This window comes from Phaethon lepturus, unplaced genomic scaffold, assembly GCF_000687285.1.
Source record: "Phaethon lepturus isolate BGI_N335 unplaced genomic scaffold, ASM68728v1 scaffold4001, whole genome shotgun sequence".
NCBI lineage: Eukaryota > Metazoa > Chordata > Aves > Phaethontiformes > Phaethontidae > Phaethon > Phaethon lepturus.
Window position 1 is genome coordinate 1 of NW_010518305.1, and position 18,061 is coordinate 18,061.

Genomic DNA, 18,061 nt, shown 5'->3' on the forward strand with positions numbered 1-18,061 from the left:
CACCCATCAGATCCATATCTCTCCAATTTAGGGAGAAGGACATTCTGGAGGACCGTGTCAAAGGCCTTACACAAATCCAGATAGATGACATATTGGTAGCTCTTCCCTTGTCCACTGATGTGGTCACTCCAATCATAGATGGCCACTAGGCTGGTCAGGCAGGACTTGCCCTTGGTGAAGTTATGCTGCCTGTTTCAAATCACCTCCCTGTCCTCCACGTACCTTCAAGGTGAACGGGTAAGGCGAATCATGTAGCAAAGGAGAGTGTTCTTTAATATCCTTATTTATTTGTTGGAGGAGTTGGAAGGCTTACACTGCATGGCACAAGGGTTTGAAGAAAAAAGAAAGATTGTTTCTTAGTTTTGAACCCAATGTGCATTTGCAGGAGCTGAACTCTGCCCACGGCCCTGCTGCAGACACTCATCCTCTGTGACATTAAGTTCTTGCAGATGGTCAGTAAGACACAGGATTGTTCTCATATAAATATAGCAGTCTGAAGCCTAAAGTAATCATCAGTGAAGGACAGCAAATGTTCTTTTGAACATCTGAAATTCCTCCACTTTTTTTTACATATTCATTTTGGTATAGAATTAATTGCCTTTTGGAGATGTCTGGCCTTCTTTGTTGACTATTGAAAAAGCCTGAGAGAATAACATAAACTACATGTCTAAACCTTAGAATAGCGAAAGTTAGCTAAGATTAATCCCATTATAACTGTTTCCTTAAACTTGGTGTCAGTGTCTTAAAACCCAGGGTCTGAGTTGCAGAAATGTTGAGCAATGAGTGGAAAAGAACAGAAATTTTGCTCCAAACATAGAATTTATTTTAAAATGTTAAATACTCTGTAAAACCAAGTCCCAGGAGTCCCAAAATCAGTGGATACTTTTATCTCTGTATCTCCATTTCTAATATAGCACAGAAAGGATAATGACCCCACATCTCAAAGGGATGTTTGAAAAAATTTTAATTGTAATATTTATGAATCTGCAAATACAATAATGAGTCCCAGAGTATTGTCCTGGGGGAAATAAATAATTTCTTACTGAAAGGAGGGTTTTAACAGTGGGAACAGATAAATTATGAGGCTATAAAATAATAAAAAAAATTGATTAGCAATTAATTACACAAGGAATTAATGGTGCAGTGGTCTTACAGAAAAAATGTAAGAAAAAAGTGTTATTTTTCTTGAGATAAATTTTATTTAACTTGAGAGAGAAGCCATTTGCTGACTATTCACATCTCATGCTCCGAATCTAATGTCTAGTCCATCTAATAATACTCAGTAAAAAAAAAAAAATCAGATTTACAGAATATCTCTGAGATTAAAGGAACATAGAACTGTGTTTTATAACTTAGTAACTCTAACTGGTTAAGCACCTAAGATGAGTTGTGATAAATCAGTGCTCTAAACTTGTTTTCATGTCAAAATTGTCCATCCACTAATTTGGTGGCACTGGGGTACTAGCATGAAGTGGGAGAACTAAGATTTTATATTTAACATAATAAAGAGTTTCAATATGCAGAATATCACCTAAGGGCACTTGAGATATTAAAAAAAAGTCTTTTAAAAAAAGTTAATATTTTCCTATGTTTATTTTCTATGTAAACTAGGATGAATGTGCAAATTACATCCGTGTCCTTCACCGATACAACAGAACACATCTTCTAGCTTGTGGAACAGGAGCTTTTGATCCACTCTGTACTTTTATTAGAGCTGGACATCCATCAGAGGTAAGAAATTTGTTTTACAGTAGTGACTCTTCTGGTCTGGATTCCAGCAAAGCCTCTATGGTTAAAAATAAATATTTCAAATCAAGTTCTCGGCGTTCTCACACAAACTATACAAGAGATATTTCCGTTGATGAAATGTAATGCTGGTCTAAAATTCATGAAATGTAAAATGCTGGTCTAGTTCATGACTAGAGGAACTCACTAACTATTGAAACTACATTTTGGAGAATTATGCAAAGAACTCAAAGTCATTTTCATCTTAGATTTTTTTAACTAGATAAGCTGATACAGCAATTCTTACCAAATTTATTAAATATTTTGGGGTTTTTAGCTAAATCTGGGTTTTTTAATGAAATTATACACCATATAAAAGAACATATTACTTTGACGGGAGACAGAATACTGTAATAATTTTTTGTTAAATTCAGCTTCTTAGTGTTGATCATATCCAGCAAGTGTGTGTTAGCTCCTTAATTACACAACGTAGCTGAGTGAAACTACTTCAGAGACAGTCATTAAATGCAGTATATAATTGATTTTGTCAATGTATTTCTTATGCAAAAAGAGAAATTGCCTGGATTTTTCAGAAATTTGTATCCCTTCTGTCTCATTCATATTAGATCAGAGTTAAAGAATCAGCTAAGTTACCAAGCTCTCATTTTAAGTTCGTATTTAAGCCTCCTTAGGCATTCAATAAAATCCTGATTATATGCAACGTATGTGTTGCTACATGGAGAATGCAGACTGGTTGATCCTGCTTATATTCTGCTTCCTTGCATCTTTGTTTCATCACACTCCCATTGCCAGTCTAAAAAATATATGGAGTTTATTAATATATTTTGAAATTCTTGACATAAAAAAGCCTTCCAGAAGGGATGAATTTCTACAGCTGTTACCAGATTGAATCTGTGGACAAGTTATAATTTACATTACCAGGTTTGGACCTTGGAAGTCTAGACTTAGTAAAAATTTGACACTCAAAGTTATTCCTTATCATATACTTTGTAATGCTGAAGAAATAATTTATTCAATTATATGGTAAAAAAGCTGGTAAGGGACCCCACTGAGCTGCCGTGCAGCCAGAGGAGGATTTCACTAGGCAGCTAGAGGGGCACATATAATGACCACTTTAGGAATCTGACCAGGGATTCTTGATCATGCACTTTGTGAGGTGGGACTTAATAGATGGAGATCATGTGTAGCCCAAAGGTAAGATTGTTTTTTACTGGCAAATGTCAGGAAGAGACAATGATCTTGCTTAGTTGGTTCATGTTTAGTGATGTCTCCTGGTAAAGCTGAGCACTTGTTATGGAGCTGATGTTAAAGCACCATCCAAGAGACTTCTTGCTTCCACCTATGTCCAGGAGTGGGATTTTCAAGCTGATTGCAATTATATGATTCTGCATTGGAGGCAGGTTAAAATTTGTGGATATTATTTATAAAATAATACAGAATGAACCATAAAGACCAACCTTACTGATGACCATGAGGAAAAGTAAAACTTCAAAATAGATAAAGTGACATTTGCTTTCCTTTCCATTTCCAGATATTTCAGAACATTTGCCAAAAACTTTAAGCTTGTGTGTGTGTATATATATAGAAAAGAAAATATGAAAGAGTTGTGTTTCATGTTTTATGCAGCTGAACTTCGATAAATTAGAAAAATTCTCCTATATACTAGAAAACTAAAGCTAAATTTTGAATTATGTTTGATTTTTTTCTCAGTTATTCCACATGAGAATTATTCAGTTTATCAATTTATAAATAATATGTTTTCCCTAATTCTTTCTCTCACAAATTTCAGCTTAAGGTCTCCAAACCAATCTGGTTTTATTCTGTCTCTTAAGTCACTTTAATTGTTGTACTGCACATTTCACTGACAGTTACAATCCAGACTTGTCCCATACCTACAGTATTGTTTATTGGTCTATTGGTCAGAACAGCAGGAAAACAGAGGACAGCTTCTAGAGCTGATTTAAAATAAACACTTGACTTGAATAAATATTAGTTGCAGATATACAGTTTTTAAAGTGTACTTATATATAAATTATTTACATCAGTAAAAAAAATTCAAATAAGCTAATAAACTTTTCCGAGAAACAATCTCCAAGGATCCAATCCATGTTGTGCACCTCCAACTGCTGTTAAAATCAGAAGCATCTCAAAAGTTAAGACCCCCGCACAGCACTTACATCTGAAGTTATCTGAATTGCAGAAACACACTGCCTTCTAAAACTGAGGACGGAACTAAATAATAAACAATTTTAAAATAAGGCAACTTTGCATGTCCTCTTTGCTCCTCTCATGAACCTCCTGTCAGGCTTCCTAGTACAGTTTAAAGGAAGCAATCTCTGTATATTTAGGAACACTATTTAAGAAAGCATAAGCAACAGGCTAATAAAAATAGAAACCAAACAAACAAAAAATGAGAAACAAGACTCCTATATAAGAATGTGTGGCCCATGATGCTCCCCTTATGTATCACTGTCCTTCCTTCCCTTCCTTTTGTTTATTATCCTCCCTTGTTAAGCTGAGGTTATAAAATTTTACCCACACTGAAGTCATGGGAAAATTACCATTTTTCTGTTTGTGTAGCCCAACAGGAAATATATTTGCTACACTAATAAGTAGCTATATTAGTTTCTATTATCTGAAAACCTGACTCTCGGGATTAAAAAAGACAGGTGCTATGTGTGCGGTAGGTTAAAAATAACACATGGTATGTGATTGAGTGGGCAAATTGTAATCTCACTTTCTTTGACTGATAAGGACATCGTGTAACTGCGAGAAGTGAAGGGACAAGATCCTTCCTCTGAAAATTGCAGTTCAGTCTCTGCTGGTCTCTCTGTCTGGTCAGAGCATCCCAGTCCAATGACTTCCGATTGTCTCCCCATTTCTTCCACCTCAGCTCTCTTGCCTCTTTCTCACTGTCTGACTACGATGAAAAGGAGAGTAACAAATGAAGCAGTCTTAAAACTATAATGATACTATTTCGTTCTGAAACAGGAACCAACGCATCTTTCTTCAAAAACTAGTAAAATTCAGACTTTTTATTTGAAGGATAAACGCTGGTTTAAATATGCAGTGATATGATGTTAAATGCAGTTCATAACATGCAGCTAGCTGAAAGGAACATTTTTTAGATATTGTTGGCATTTTTTATTAAATATATTGAACTTCAATATAAGTAAAATCTAAGTAAGTAACACAAGCTGTATATTGGGCTTTTTATACATTTGAACAATGACGCTTTGGCAGGCATGTTGAGATCTAAAGGGCGGCAGGTAAAAAGGGAGCCCTTATAGAAGATTCTATGTATCTAGATACCTAGCTAAACACAGCATATGAAGTTAGATTCACTCTTCCATACAGAACTATGAATCAGCAGTATCAACATAGAGGAAATATTTGCTCTGGGGTCAGGGACTTTAGCCATAATTTTCAGTAGTGCTTCCTGAGTTGATAGCAAAAGGAAGATGTGACCCTCAGTAAAAAACGCAGGGTTCTTAAATGACAAACTGTATATAAATACAAATTAGAGATGAAGGCAATTAAGAACATGATAGAATAGCAGGACTATATTTTCTATAACTTTTCCTCTTGCAATTTACTGAGCAGGCAAAAGAGGAACAGTCTGGTGGAACAAAATATCCATCTGAGGCTCTTGTTCTTGCTGTACACTAGTCCCATGTTGCAGGAAAATGTATTTCGTTGTTGGCTTGCAATGGATGTTTACATAAAGTAATCCATTTCTGAATACCCATTTGGTAAGAAAACTAAGCATTGCAGTTCTTCCTTTGAACAGTGAGAATATCTGAAAGCCATGATCATGATCATAATCATACCGTATGGCACCCCCATCTAGCATTCTGCCTTCTGCATAAAGTCTTACATTCTTATGCAACTACAAACTCATATTCTTGTTTTTGAGAAAACTCATATTTTCTTATTAAAAACAGATTTGAGCTGTGTCTTGCAGAACACTGAGTTCTTGTCAACAAATAGTGAACCCAAAAGGAGATTTTTGTCTCAAAATTTAGGCAGAATGTATTGCCTCACTGGCAGACCATTACTCATTGGAATTTATGGAAAATCAGAACCACTAAGTTTCTCAAAAAAAACCAATAAAAATGTCCATTCTCCTAATCAGTCTCTCTAGAAAATATTAATCTAACTTACTATGTAGTAGCTGAAATGTGCTCTAAAATACTTCACAATCAAATTGTATTATGATACATTAGCATTATAGAAATGCTTATTTCATGCTTTTCACAGTTTATAGAAATTTCATGATACTATTTATTTTGTTTTAATAAAAATAATTATATTTTAATATGTTGATAATATAAAACAACAAGCAATAAACATTGGATTTATTGAGTTCTACCTCAAATTTGTGTTGTACCATGAAAGTCTAACCACATATATTTTTCTAAATCAACTTAATTATCTATTCTATCACACACTTTATATGCATTTAAAAAATTGAATATGTAATGGTTTAACGCAGTCATTCTATTGTAATATTGGTTTAATTAATATTGCTTTGGAATTCCAGGCTTTTCACTTTAGTAAAGCTGTTGCCAGATATTACCTTTCTAAAAATACAGAGTTATAGTCACGGACAGCAACATGTAGCTTTTTATCTTTTTCTGTCTTTCTAATTACTTTGATTATGATTAATGTAGCTTTCACAAATTTAAACATTTCAGCAAATTACCCAATGTTTTGCTGCCATTTAGAAATAAATTACAAATTTGGAAAAATAGGAATGCTGACTTTGCAGACAGAACAACTATTGCTGTTTTCAACAGAGCAAAGAGGAGGGCAGAAAAACCTCAGTGAGATGGAACAGCTCTCCTATGGGGACAGGCTGAGAGAGTTGGGGTTGTTCAGCCTGGAGAGGAGAAGGGGAGACCTTATTGCAGCCTGCCAGGGCTTAAAGGGGCTTATGAGAAAGATGGGGACAGACTTTTTAGCAGGGCCTGTTGCAGCGGACAAGGGGTAATGGTTTTAAACTAAAGGAGGGCAGATTTAGACTAGATAGAAGGAAGAAATTTTTCATAATGAGAGTTGTAAAACCCTGGCCCAGGTTGCCCAAAGAGGTGGTAGACGCCCCATCCCTGGAAACATTCCAGGTCAGTTTGGACGGGGCTCTGAGCAACCTGGTCTAGTTGCAGATGTGCCTGCTCATTGCATGGGGGTTGTACTTGATGATTTTTAAAGGTCCCTTCCAATCCAAACTATTCTATGATTCTATGATTCTATATTACAAAATCTTGTCCAAAAAAACCATAAACAAGTTAATTGCAAGCCAGTAAGTGAATTCTTTCACTGACTGAGGGGAGACGTCATCACTCTCTACAACTACCTGAAAGGAGGTTGTGGTGAGGTGGGTGTGGGTCTCTTCTCCCAGGTAACTAGTGATAGAACGAGAGGAAATGGCCTCAAGTTGCGCCAGGGGAGGTTTAGATTGGAGATTAGGAAAAATTTCTTTATCGAGAGATTGATCAAACATTGGAACAGGCTGCCCAGGGAGGTGGTGGAGTCACCATCTCTGGAAGTGTTTGGAGAACTAGTAGACGTGGTACTTCAGGACACGGTTTAGTGGGCATGGTGGTGTTGGGTTGGTGGTTGGACTTGATGATCTTGAAGGTCTTTTCCAATCCTAATGATTCTGTGATTCTGTAACTTCATGAAATGCTTCCAAATGTCACAAATCTATGCAGGTCAGAAAAGGCTAGGTTCCTCCAGTTTCTTTTTTTCTACCATCCAGAAATGAAAGAGATCTCATTTCATTAAAATCAACATTTTTTTCTGAGGAAAACAACAGTAAGGCACCCTGCACTACAAATTTCACATGATGAACTGCATATGCATCCTTCCTATGCAAACTATATGGTGACAAGATAGAGCTGATTCCTGGAGAGGAAGGCATCTCTGCATGACAAAACCTGATGAGGGAATGAAAGTCATGGGAAGAATTTTTCTTCCAGAACATGCTGTAAATTTTTAGTATGTACATTGAGCTGTCAGAGTACCATTTTCAATGCCTCATCTAACTCAGTTAACTGCCTACACTTGTATTTCTCCACCTCAGAAGGCTGATGGACTGTCAACCTTTCCACAAAATGCACTGTTTCCTGGGAGTCTCTTCTAGGTGTTCCTAATCTGATGTATTCCTTATTATGCTATTTCCTCTTCAATTAGCCAGGTGAGATTCTGCTTATCAGGGAATAACAGCTCTAAAGTCTAAGTCTTTAAGGCTTGTTAGAAAGGAATTGCCTGTAGTGAAGCAGCTGGTGTATTTGTTTGCTTGGAGAACAGTTCTGTCAGGTTGGAATTTCTTCTTTCTTGTTCACTGGATGTGGGAAGGGGCACTTCTTTTTCTACGTATTCTGTGATTCCAAGCAAAAACAGGGTAAGGTTCAACTGTGTAATAAGCTTTTCATTTGCCTTCCCACCCCAAACAAATGTAGGCAACATGAGCTCCTCAGCTCTTGTTTACCAAATTGAAGTGAATTAACATGGAAGTTAAGAGACAATGTTTCAGTCATATCTCAGTGTAATTTTTACATGACACCATTTTTCTGCTCTTGACCAGCATTCAGAAATGTCATCATTCTTTCAGCTTTGTTAAGAAACAAAATTGTATATGTATTTATATTTATTATTTTAGGATATTGTTTCTGATGTATTTGTATAATCAAAACAAACAACACTCTGCCCAGTTAGTCCCTCTCCATGCTTTTTCCTATTACCTCATCTCTGCTCTCAGTTCACAGAGGATTAAGGAGGAGGAACATTTGGTTTCACTGACCAAACAGAAGTGGGTGTTGGTCAGTCCTTCATTAGATAGAATGTGTGATGAATTCATGCCCTGAAAATATTTGCTGAGAGACTCAGTGTCCCTCTGCATGGATAAAAGCCCACCACTTAGAATGCCATCCACTAAATTTTAGCAGATTTTTCAACTCACTCTACTTACAGAATTGAATCTGCAATCCTAAATATTACAAAATTGCTTATTTATTGCAGTCCTCTGTATCTATAGTCCATGTGAAACTAGTCATTAAGCTGTGTGATGTTTAAACCAATATCAAGTGTTCATATATATGAAGTGCTGCCAAGTAAGCAACACAGTGTCATAGAATTTTTTAGCAGAGGGGTTCATTACATCATATAGTCTGAATGCCCACATCACAGGCTGTCAAATTGCACCAAAACAACCAAAAGACCCAAAGTTCCATTAGATTAAAGCATTTCAGATTTTGGAACTTAAATATGCATACATTTCAAGAGATATTGAAATGATACCTAGACTCATAATAAGCAGGAAATTAATTAGGTGAACATTACCCCCATGCTCACAGCATACAACAAAGGTGTTGTTCTGCAAGAGGGAAAAACAAAAAGCTGAAGACCCACATCAACCGTAACCTGATGAAGTATTTCTTACTGAACTAATGGCTTATCTATGTACTCTGAAGAAAATGAGAAAGTAATAGTCAAGCATGAAAAAGATTTTCTGCACCAGCTCCAATAACAACACAACGCAACTGGTCAATCTCTGAATCTTACCAAAAAAAAAAAAAAGACAAATACCCTCTTGTGAATCAGAGAGAAAAAGTTCCTTCTGAACAAATGCATATGGTTATGTGAGAAATCAAAGTTAATGAGTTTTGGCTATAAAAATTACCTTAAAGAACAGCTGTATAGGTAAAGCTCAGTAAGGATAATGAAGAAAGGGCAATTCTGTTCTTCCCATGCTTTACTAGGAAAGGGATAATGGATGCTGCATAAATAGAAACAAAGGCCAGAAGGAACCATTAAAACATTTTATATAGTCAGTCACACATTGCATGGACAATTTCTTCCAGCCATTAAATTAAAACACTTTCAGGAAAATATGTATTGTCATTGCAAAGAATCCAGATAATGGTAACTCCACTATTTCTCTGGTAAGCTGTCCTAATATTTAGTTACTTTCAATGTTAGGAAATAGCCACTTACTTAAGATTAATTTTATCTAACTTTAACTTCCTGTCGTTTAACCTTGATATGCCTTTGATAGCAAAGTTGAAAAGTCTCCCATTATCTTTCCACATCTTTTCCAGATGTAAGTACCTATGCACAAAGATCAAGCCACTTCTTCACTTTTTTTGATAAGCTGAATAAATATAGCTCCTTAAACCTCCTGTCACAAGGATTCCTCAATCATATTTGTGTCCTTCCTGTGACCTGTCTGCACTATTTTCACATGTTCTGGAAGTGCAGACACTAGAACCAGACATGCTATTCGATGGTGTGTATACAGTCAAGGTCACTAACCTACCTTTGTTTGAGATTCCTCTTTTCATAGATTCAAGTGCTGAGTTCTTGGCACAGAGTCACAATGAGAATCTCTTTTTAGCATTTTGCACTTGACCCAAAGTTCTTCTGTGGATCCCAAAGTTACCCCAGTTTACATACTTAATTGGGGCACCTAAGTAGCAATCTCATATGACAAGGTCAGTGAAGAGGTTTCTAGAGATGCCTGTGATCATCAGCTGTATGAGGTACCCGGTATGTCAAAGATCCTAAATGAGGCGCCTCAGTCTAATACATGAACGTGGCCTGAACAAGGAGCTGAACCTCCACCTTCTAAGACATGATGTACTTCAGACACAAACCGTGCTCCCTATTTCCAGATAGAGCACTTTGGATACGGTTTTATTAAAATCTGCTGTGTTTACTTCTGACTTTTAACTCAGTATGGAGAGCATTCCATAACCTGAACTCATCCAGAGCTCTCTAACTTTTTCTCTCCATAATTTATGCCCCCCCCCCCCAAGTCTTTAGTAAACTTTACTAGGAAAAGAATCATATGACTAAATCACTGCTAAATTGAAAAATCTTTTTTCTATCAAAACAAAAATTTAGTAAAACCTTCAGCAAAGAAGGATTCACCAATGCGTACCCAATAACAACTATATTGGATATATATCAGCAGTTTATATTTCTTAGTAACTGTGTAGTGCATATTGTTTCATCAAATAGTACTATGTGAAATGCCCTGGAGAAAAAACAAGTATTTTGTATCAACACAGTTGTTCTAATCAGTCAGTCTTACACATTGTAACAGACAACAGGTTTGTCTGACAGGACACTCCATCCATAAAATGAGGTGAATTACATTCATTACTTCTGAATACTGTCTAAATACAGCCATACATTAAGTTTAGGTTCAATTTGGCAGATCAGTAGAGAATGTGAATTGATCAGCCATATGAAATGAATTTTCCATCGTATTAAACCTGCCCTTTGCGAGATTAAAGACAGATGGTCAAGAGAGAACGAATCAGTACGGAGAAATAATACTATTATCCCAAAGAGAGAGAAATACTCCACCTGTGTGGTAATTTGATGGGGTTAGGTAAAGTATTCCACCTCTCATCATAATTATTTTTAGATTCTGCCACCTTTATTTGTGAGAGAAAGTATTTTCCTAAGTGAGGGCACGTGGTGAAGTCTATGGCATTGTTTCAGGAGTGGAGGTACTGCTCAATAAGATGTTAGTCATCATAATTAAATCCAGCAAAAAATGAACAATGACAGGGTTTAGTTAATATTTTTGCAGGTTTATAAAATACATTTTTATATATATATATAAAAACTAGATATATTAATACTCTATAATTCTTCAATAATTTATGACTAATAATTATTCTTATTTCACTGAGATCTATCCAGGAAAATTATTCCAAATCAAAAAGTGAACTGAAAAGAAGTATGACTTGCAGTTCATATGTGTCATCAAGATGCAGTGGATCCAAACCTCTGCCCTTTCTTCCAGAACAGTCCACTTTGGCATGCCCTGTTGAAGCTCTGCAAAAGGACTGTTGGCTATCTAAGGCTCCACACTACAGAGACATACATGGGCTCTCCATGCCCAATGCATCTACTGCTCCATCCATCACCAAAATCTAGATTGTAAGCTCAAACCAGAGAGCTGTATCCCGTTTTTTGTTCATGATCTTCGTCCCCAGTTGTTATGATAGCAATCATTAGATGAGAGAACTTTTATTTGGTATTTGCTCTGATGTGACCCTCACAGTCTTAACACAAGTTTTATCATCAAAGTCAAGGAAAAGGGAAAGTCTTGGCTAGCGAGGCTGCGTGTAAAGACTGTTCACTTCCCCGCAGAAGTCCCTTTACTTCTGTATAGCAATTTTGTACTACCTTTAGCTCCTCTTTCATCTGGTCATAAGACTATATCTCCACATACAGGTATCCAAACCCTTTAATTCTAGAGACCCCTTATGTGGTCCCTGGAACTCTCACCCATACTAGCTATCACACTAACGCAATATAATCATCATTATTTTTTTTTTATTATTATCCAAAAGGTCCTAGTCTATGCCATAGGACCCTAATGAGTTTATGTGTCCAGCTAAGGTGATGCAAAGGTGTGTCTCCTAAAATTTTGACCAAGTCAATCACTTCTGCTTAAATGCTCTGAACTGCTAAGGATAAGTACCTTGATTTCTATATGCAGGCTTGTGTGTTTTCTCATATTGCCAGAGTATTTCACATGCATTAAATCAGGGAAATATATTATTTCTGTCACTTTAGGCCAGATATTTTGACAAAGTCACAAATAGCTAATCCTTTAGAAAACCCAGACAGCAGTCTGACATAACTCCAGATTTTAAACATGTTTCCACATTGGAGCCCAATGTGTCTTAATCATTTAACTGTGGAATAAAATGCATAGACTTGAAAAATACATCTGAATTTTTAGGGAGGATTTAATGTCCATAATATTTTATGCACTCTCATCCCACAGGACGATTGATCTTTTCAGTATGTCACTGAATAACAAAGAGGATTGAAAACAGATCCTGAGAGGAAATACTACCTCCTGAATAATCTTAATTATGTCAAATAGCAAAGAACTGACTATTTCAGCCAGTTTTTGAGTACTCTATTCCTAATATTGTATTCCCATTTGCCTCAGAAATTAAAGTTGAGTGAATACGGAAGGTGTAATTTTCACAGTTAGTAATCCTCTGACAACAAGCGGAGCAATTTTTTGCCGGTGCTTAAATCCTTTTGAAAATTAGTATTTGGATATTTTTAAGACAATATTACATCATGAAATGAAAAGTTCTTTCACTGTTGGAGCATCTTAATTTTACTGACCCATATATCTGCATGCCTGTGTTCTTGATGACTTAAATAAGACAGTAGGTTGCAATAGGGACTTATTACAGAAGACAGCATCTTTTACATAAACTCCATGGTATTTTCTACTAGTTTTAGATTTTTAATTTCTTGAATAAGTTAGTTGGATTTATATCAATTAGGCACCTACCTAATATTTGGGACTATAGTTATCAGATACTGCTAATACAAATATTTCTTAGCACCAAAAACTAGTCTGCTTAAACACAAAGGGCTGTATGATATAAGAATTTTTTACAGGCCTGACCCAGTGTGTTATCTTCTGTTGTTATGCAAAGACAAAGTATTCGACTGTATCTCTCTTTTACCACATGTCTTCTTGATGAGGCAAGTGTACAATTTAAGACAGGTCATGGAGCTGAAAGTTCATTTTGGAGACTTATATTTGAATTATATTTTCTGCTGATTTACAGACATGTTCTGTGCTTTTTCATATTTTTTTTAAATGGGGAAGTCAAGGTTCATCCTTCCTAAAAGAAGCTTCTGCATAGTGTATTCTGTGTGTCTTTCTATGTCAAAATAAAAATGTAGGGATAAGAAACTACACAAGAAAAAAGAAGTGAAAAAAGTGTTTTGAGAATATACAGAACAAAAGAATATTTGCAAAGAAGTGTCATGTGAATTTATACTAAAACTGTTATAGTCAAAAGAGAATGGAAATCAAGATGAGGTTTATCCTGTGCATTGCACTTCACTTTCTATTGTGGTCATAAAATTTCTCTGGATTCACTCCATATTCAGTTTCTCACATGACAAAAAATATCCTTCTACACCAGTGAAATGCTCTGCAAAGCTTATATTTGATTAATTTTGAAATAAGTTCTTTGGTTCCTCATGTTAGGCTGTGTGGGTATGCATGGGTACATATGGATGTGCAAAATGCCAGACTTTAAAGGTGTAATGTTAAGTTTAAACCAGACTTAAAAAATATATGAATAAATGGGAAAGTAGAAACTGGCAACAGATGTTTTCTTTGCTTAGAAATAGCACACCTGCTATGTTAAATATTTACAAATTTCATTTTCTACAAAATAAAGTCTGTTAATCTCTTGGAGATTTCATAAATTACATTCATTTCCACGGTGTTAAAGACCATGCCAATAAAGTTGCAACTGTGTCTCACTGTGTACCTGAATGGGTGAAGTGTTTAAATCACAGTTTTTACCATGTGTTACTCTATCGTTTTGTTACTTTGATTTTTAGATAGTATTAGGAAAAAAAATGGACTACATGGAACCAGTGACTCCAAGAACAATATCTCCTATTTTGGGACAAATGTCTCAGTGTCATTCTCATAAAGAACAAGGCCAAAACTGCAATGGGCATCAAAGGAAAAGCTCTGTGAGAAGATGTAACGTTACAAGCGAAAATTAACCTCACGGCTTTTGTTCAGAGGTTCAAGGAAAGCTTCTGAACATGCTGCCTTCAGAGTAGGGATGTGAACATCCCTTTGGCAGCCCTATCCCTCCCATTTCCTCTCCATTTGCAGCTCTCCCTCATTCTCTGGGCTTCAGTCTCCAACTCTGATGACCCTCATTGAAAACCCATTTTAGCAGGTTACTCGGTCAGCCAGACGGTCCATTAGGATGTCCTTTCCCTGTGGAATCAGCGTGTCCCAATGTGTCCCATCCATTCCCAACAGCTATCTTCATCAAACAGGGCCCTATGATTGAATAAAGTGAATCTTTGATGTCTACCCTCCCTTTTTTGATGCTTTAGGAATTATTTGAACAGAAAAAAGAATGCATCATACAACACTAGAACCACAGGGCTTTATTAAGACATTTAAATAACATTTGTCATAGTTTCACACAAGCAATGTATCTCTAATGTATGCTTTCCCATTTGAAGCACTCTGCATATGAGCTTTCTTATTCATAGTTCTCATTTAAAAAGTCTCAAATATATGATCCCTAGTAAATGAAATGCAACAAACAGCTCTTACATGTAATGTCATTCTTACTCTAAGGTTGAATAACTATGAGACCATTAATGTTAAGAATGAATTTTGTCCAGTGATTTACAGTAAGTAAATAAGTATTATACAGTAAGTATGCTACAGTGAGTAGTATAGCCAGTGTTAAAAACTATATTCACAAAAATCTGCACTCTAAATATGATTTATCATCCCATAATGTAAGTAACGTGGACTTCTTAAAACAAAACAAACAACCAAACAACAAAAAAAAACTGGAAAACAACCAAAAAAACTACCAGCCACAAAAAGGCACAGGTCTCCTGGACAGCAGACCTTGGCTATACTGTTGGAGCATATACATACACAGATAGGTGTGTAATTAAAGGTTCTGAAATGGTTTAAATTTCCTTTTAAAAAATGGCAGTATGCTATGTTTTCTCTTTTTGTTACGTGGAAAATAATAGAAGTTTAAAAAAATCCCTTCACAGAAAATAAAAATATTTTTTCTCATGAAAACAATATCATAGAAAAATGCAACCAAAGCCTCTGTTTTTTTAAATCCCTGATTGAGTTAAAAGATAGAGCCATTTTATTAACACTGAGAATAGGCTTAGGTACTTTGCTGAATAGGAATGGAAGTAAGCATATGTTTTAAATTAGTCACATGCATAAATGCTGTCTTGAACCAGAGCAAAGCAGCATTTGGCATTAGAGAAAGCAATTTTCTGCAACAAAAGTTAAATTCAGTCTTTAAATTTTAGTGGCTCTGATTGACCTTTTCTTTCATGATAGCCTACATTATTCTTCATTGTCTAAAATTATCAATTCATATCTGGTTAATGGAAAAATGCTTGATGCCCTTGGAAATATCTTCTATGTTAAAAAAAAAGTTATTTTTTTAATAATAGTTGAAAGTGTATTATATTTCCTGAGTCATAGGTATCATAAATCAAACCCAGAGCCCCATTTCTTTTCCCAAACTACATGTAGAAATTTGTAATTCCACTCCCAGCCCTCTATATGTGTTTTTGCATAATTTTTACTCTAACCACTGAAAAGTGTCCATAAAATAAATTGCAATGTTGAATTGCTGCGTTGGATAATCTGTGAGGAAACTGTCAGTTTTTTTCTGACATTTCTCAAGAGATTCCAATGTCACAAACAGCAAGGAGGGTTAGAATAATGGTATTAGCCTTCAAACTGATTATTAATGTGTAACGCTTATTTCATTTAAAATGGCATCCCATGGAGGCTGACACATCTAACACATGATCTTCAGTTACTTGCCCCCGTGATGGGAATAACTTATTGCAACCATGGAATATTTGGTATGTTGTCCTAAAAGGTGAAGGTGGAAAATCTCTCTTGGAGGAGGCATTGCCTGCATTTTCCGTGACTTTTCAGACAGTTGCATGCATCTGCAAGCATTTATGAGATACACATCCTGCTTTATATCAAAACTGGTGAGATCCACTTAGAAACTTCTGCAAGTTGCACTGAAATCCAAATTTTTGTCTACCTTCAGTATTAGCATTAGATTATATATTTAAGCTAGTATCCTTATTCAGCAATACCAGCTGTTAAAATGAAGGTAATGCAAAGATGCTGTGCGTACTGCCTGGCATTTTCCTGCCATGGTCATGCAGTTAGCTGCTTTAAACACATTCATGTCATGAATGTTAAAAGGGATGGGTTTATCTTTACCATTGATTTAATTCCGATTCTCAGGGGAACATTTAGCTACGTTAGTAGCTTTTTCATTGTGATATTATAATTTGGTGTACAGTAACACAAAATCCTTCCACATCATCTGGAAGACTCCTGTACCAGCCAAGCCTTCCTGGTCGGAGTATCAGTGGCATTTTACCAGGGGAAGACCTAAATACGAAGTGTGGTTTGTGATGCCCTGGCGGGATCAGGTCTTATTCTACAACACAAAAATTTCACTTTCTGTTCCCTACGTGAGATGAAATATGAGCCATACGCCACAAACCACAAAGTATGGTTAACACAACTTCTTCAAGTATTATTTCAAAATAATTTTGTTTCCACACCTGATCACTTTACCAGAGTACGTTTTTTCTGTAATCAGTTTTAAATTTGTTATTTCTCTTTTAATTCACAAATCCAGTTTTATTTTACTGTGGGGAAAAGGGAACAGAAAACATTAAGACCAGAAAAATCTATTAAATTTTAACTCTCAGTTTATCTCTCCACTTCCTTCTACACCTTTCTCTCTAAAAATAGGAGTTTTCTTCTTTATTTAACTGATGCATTGACAACGTTTAGTTGATATCCCAGAAGAGAAACTTTTCCATGAGTAAGTTTATTTTTAATACCCGAATAAATAACATTTGACAGTCAGGTTGTTTTTAGAAATATTTCCTTTACATCATATTTATGATGATGACTTCCTAGTCCTTTTATGCAGTTTCACAAGGTTTTTCTTTCTCTTCCTGAGTTCTCCTTACTCTTTTTTTTTTTTTCCTAGTTTTGACCCAAATTGTTATGGTATTTAGTTTTGAAAAATACCTCGTATGTGATGTTTGAAAAGTATGGAATGGGGCTGAGATTTCCATACACAGAGAAATATTTCTTTGTTGTTTGACATTTACGCAACAGAGGGGGAGTAGTTACTACTGATGTACAACTGAAGCTGATACAGCAGAAAATAATATTCCTGCACTACCCGTCCCTACCCAGGATGATTATTTTCTGCTGCATCAGCTTTAACATCAGGCACCAACGTGCCAGCATTAGGCCAACATAGGAGCTTCTGGCAAGGTCAAATTCTGAATGCCTTGTTACCTTCTGGGTTTAGGATCATTACTTAAATTTTGTGTGGTTTTTGTTTGCTATTTTTATTTTGGGGTGTCTTTTTCACTTAAAATAGACATGAAACAGATGGGGTTTTTTTCCAGAACTGCATTCTGTGTTACATGGGGAACAGATGGGTTTTTTTTCCAGAACTGCATTCTGTGTTACATGCCATTTTTATGGAAGCTCTCTAACTAACGGGCATCTTACTTTTTTATCAGAAGTTACAGCAAAATGGCATGTATTATTTAGACAGATGGGAATGGAAAATAGGTACCTCAGCTTGGCTGGTCTGGGGATTAAGGAGTGAATAATGCTTTGAAGGGCAGGGGTTTGTGACAAATTCAAGATTAACTGTTTCAAATGAAA

At 35.8% G+C, this 18,061-nt stretch overlaps 1 protein-coding gene across 1 annotated transcript in view; it reads left to right on the plus strand.

Moving 5' to 3' along the window:
- Positions 1 to 1,611: 1,611 nt before the first annotated feature.
- Positions 1,612 to 18,061, plus strand: part of SEMA3E (sema domain, immunoglobulin domain (Ig), short basic domain, secreted, (semaphorin) 3E) — a gene marked incomplete at both ends in the record, with an annotated part of 45,653 nt that continues 29,203 nt past the window's right edge. Inside the window, one exon of the mRNA XM_010296670.1 lies at positions 1,612 to 1,731. Coding sequence (XP_010294972.1) covers positions 1,612 to 1,731 — 120 coding nt within the window. The remainder of the gene's footprint in view (positions 1,732 to 18,061) is intronic.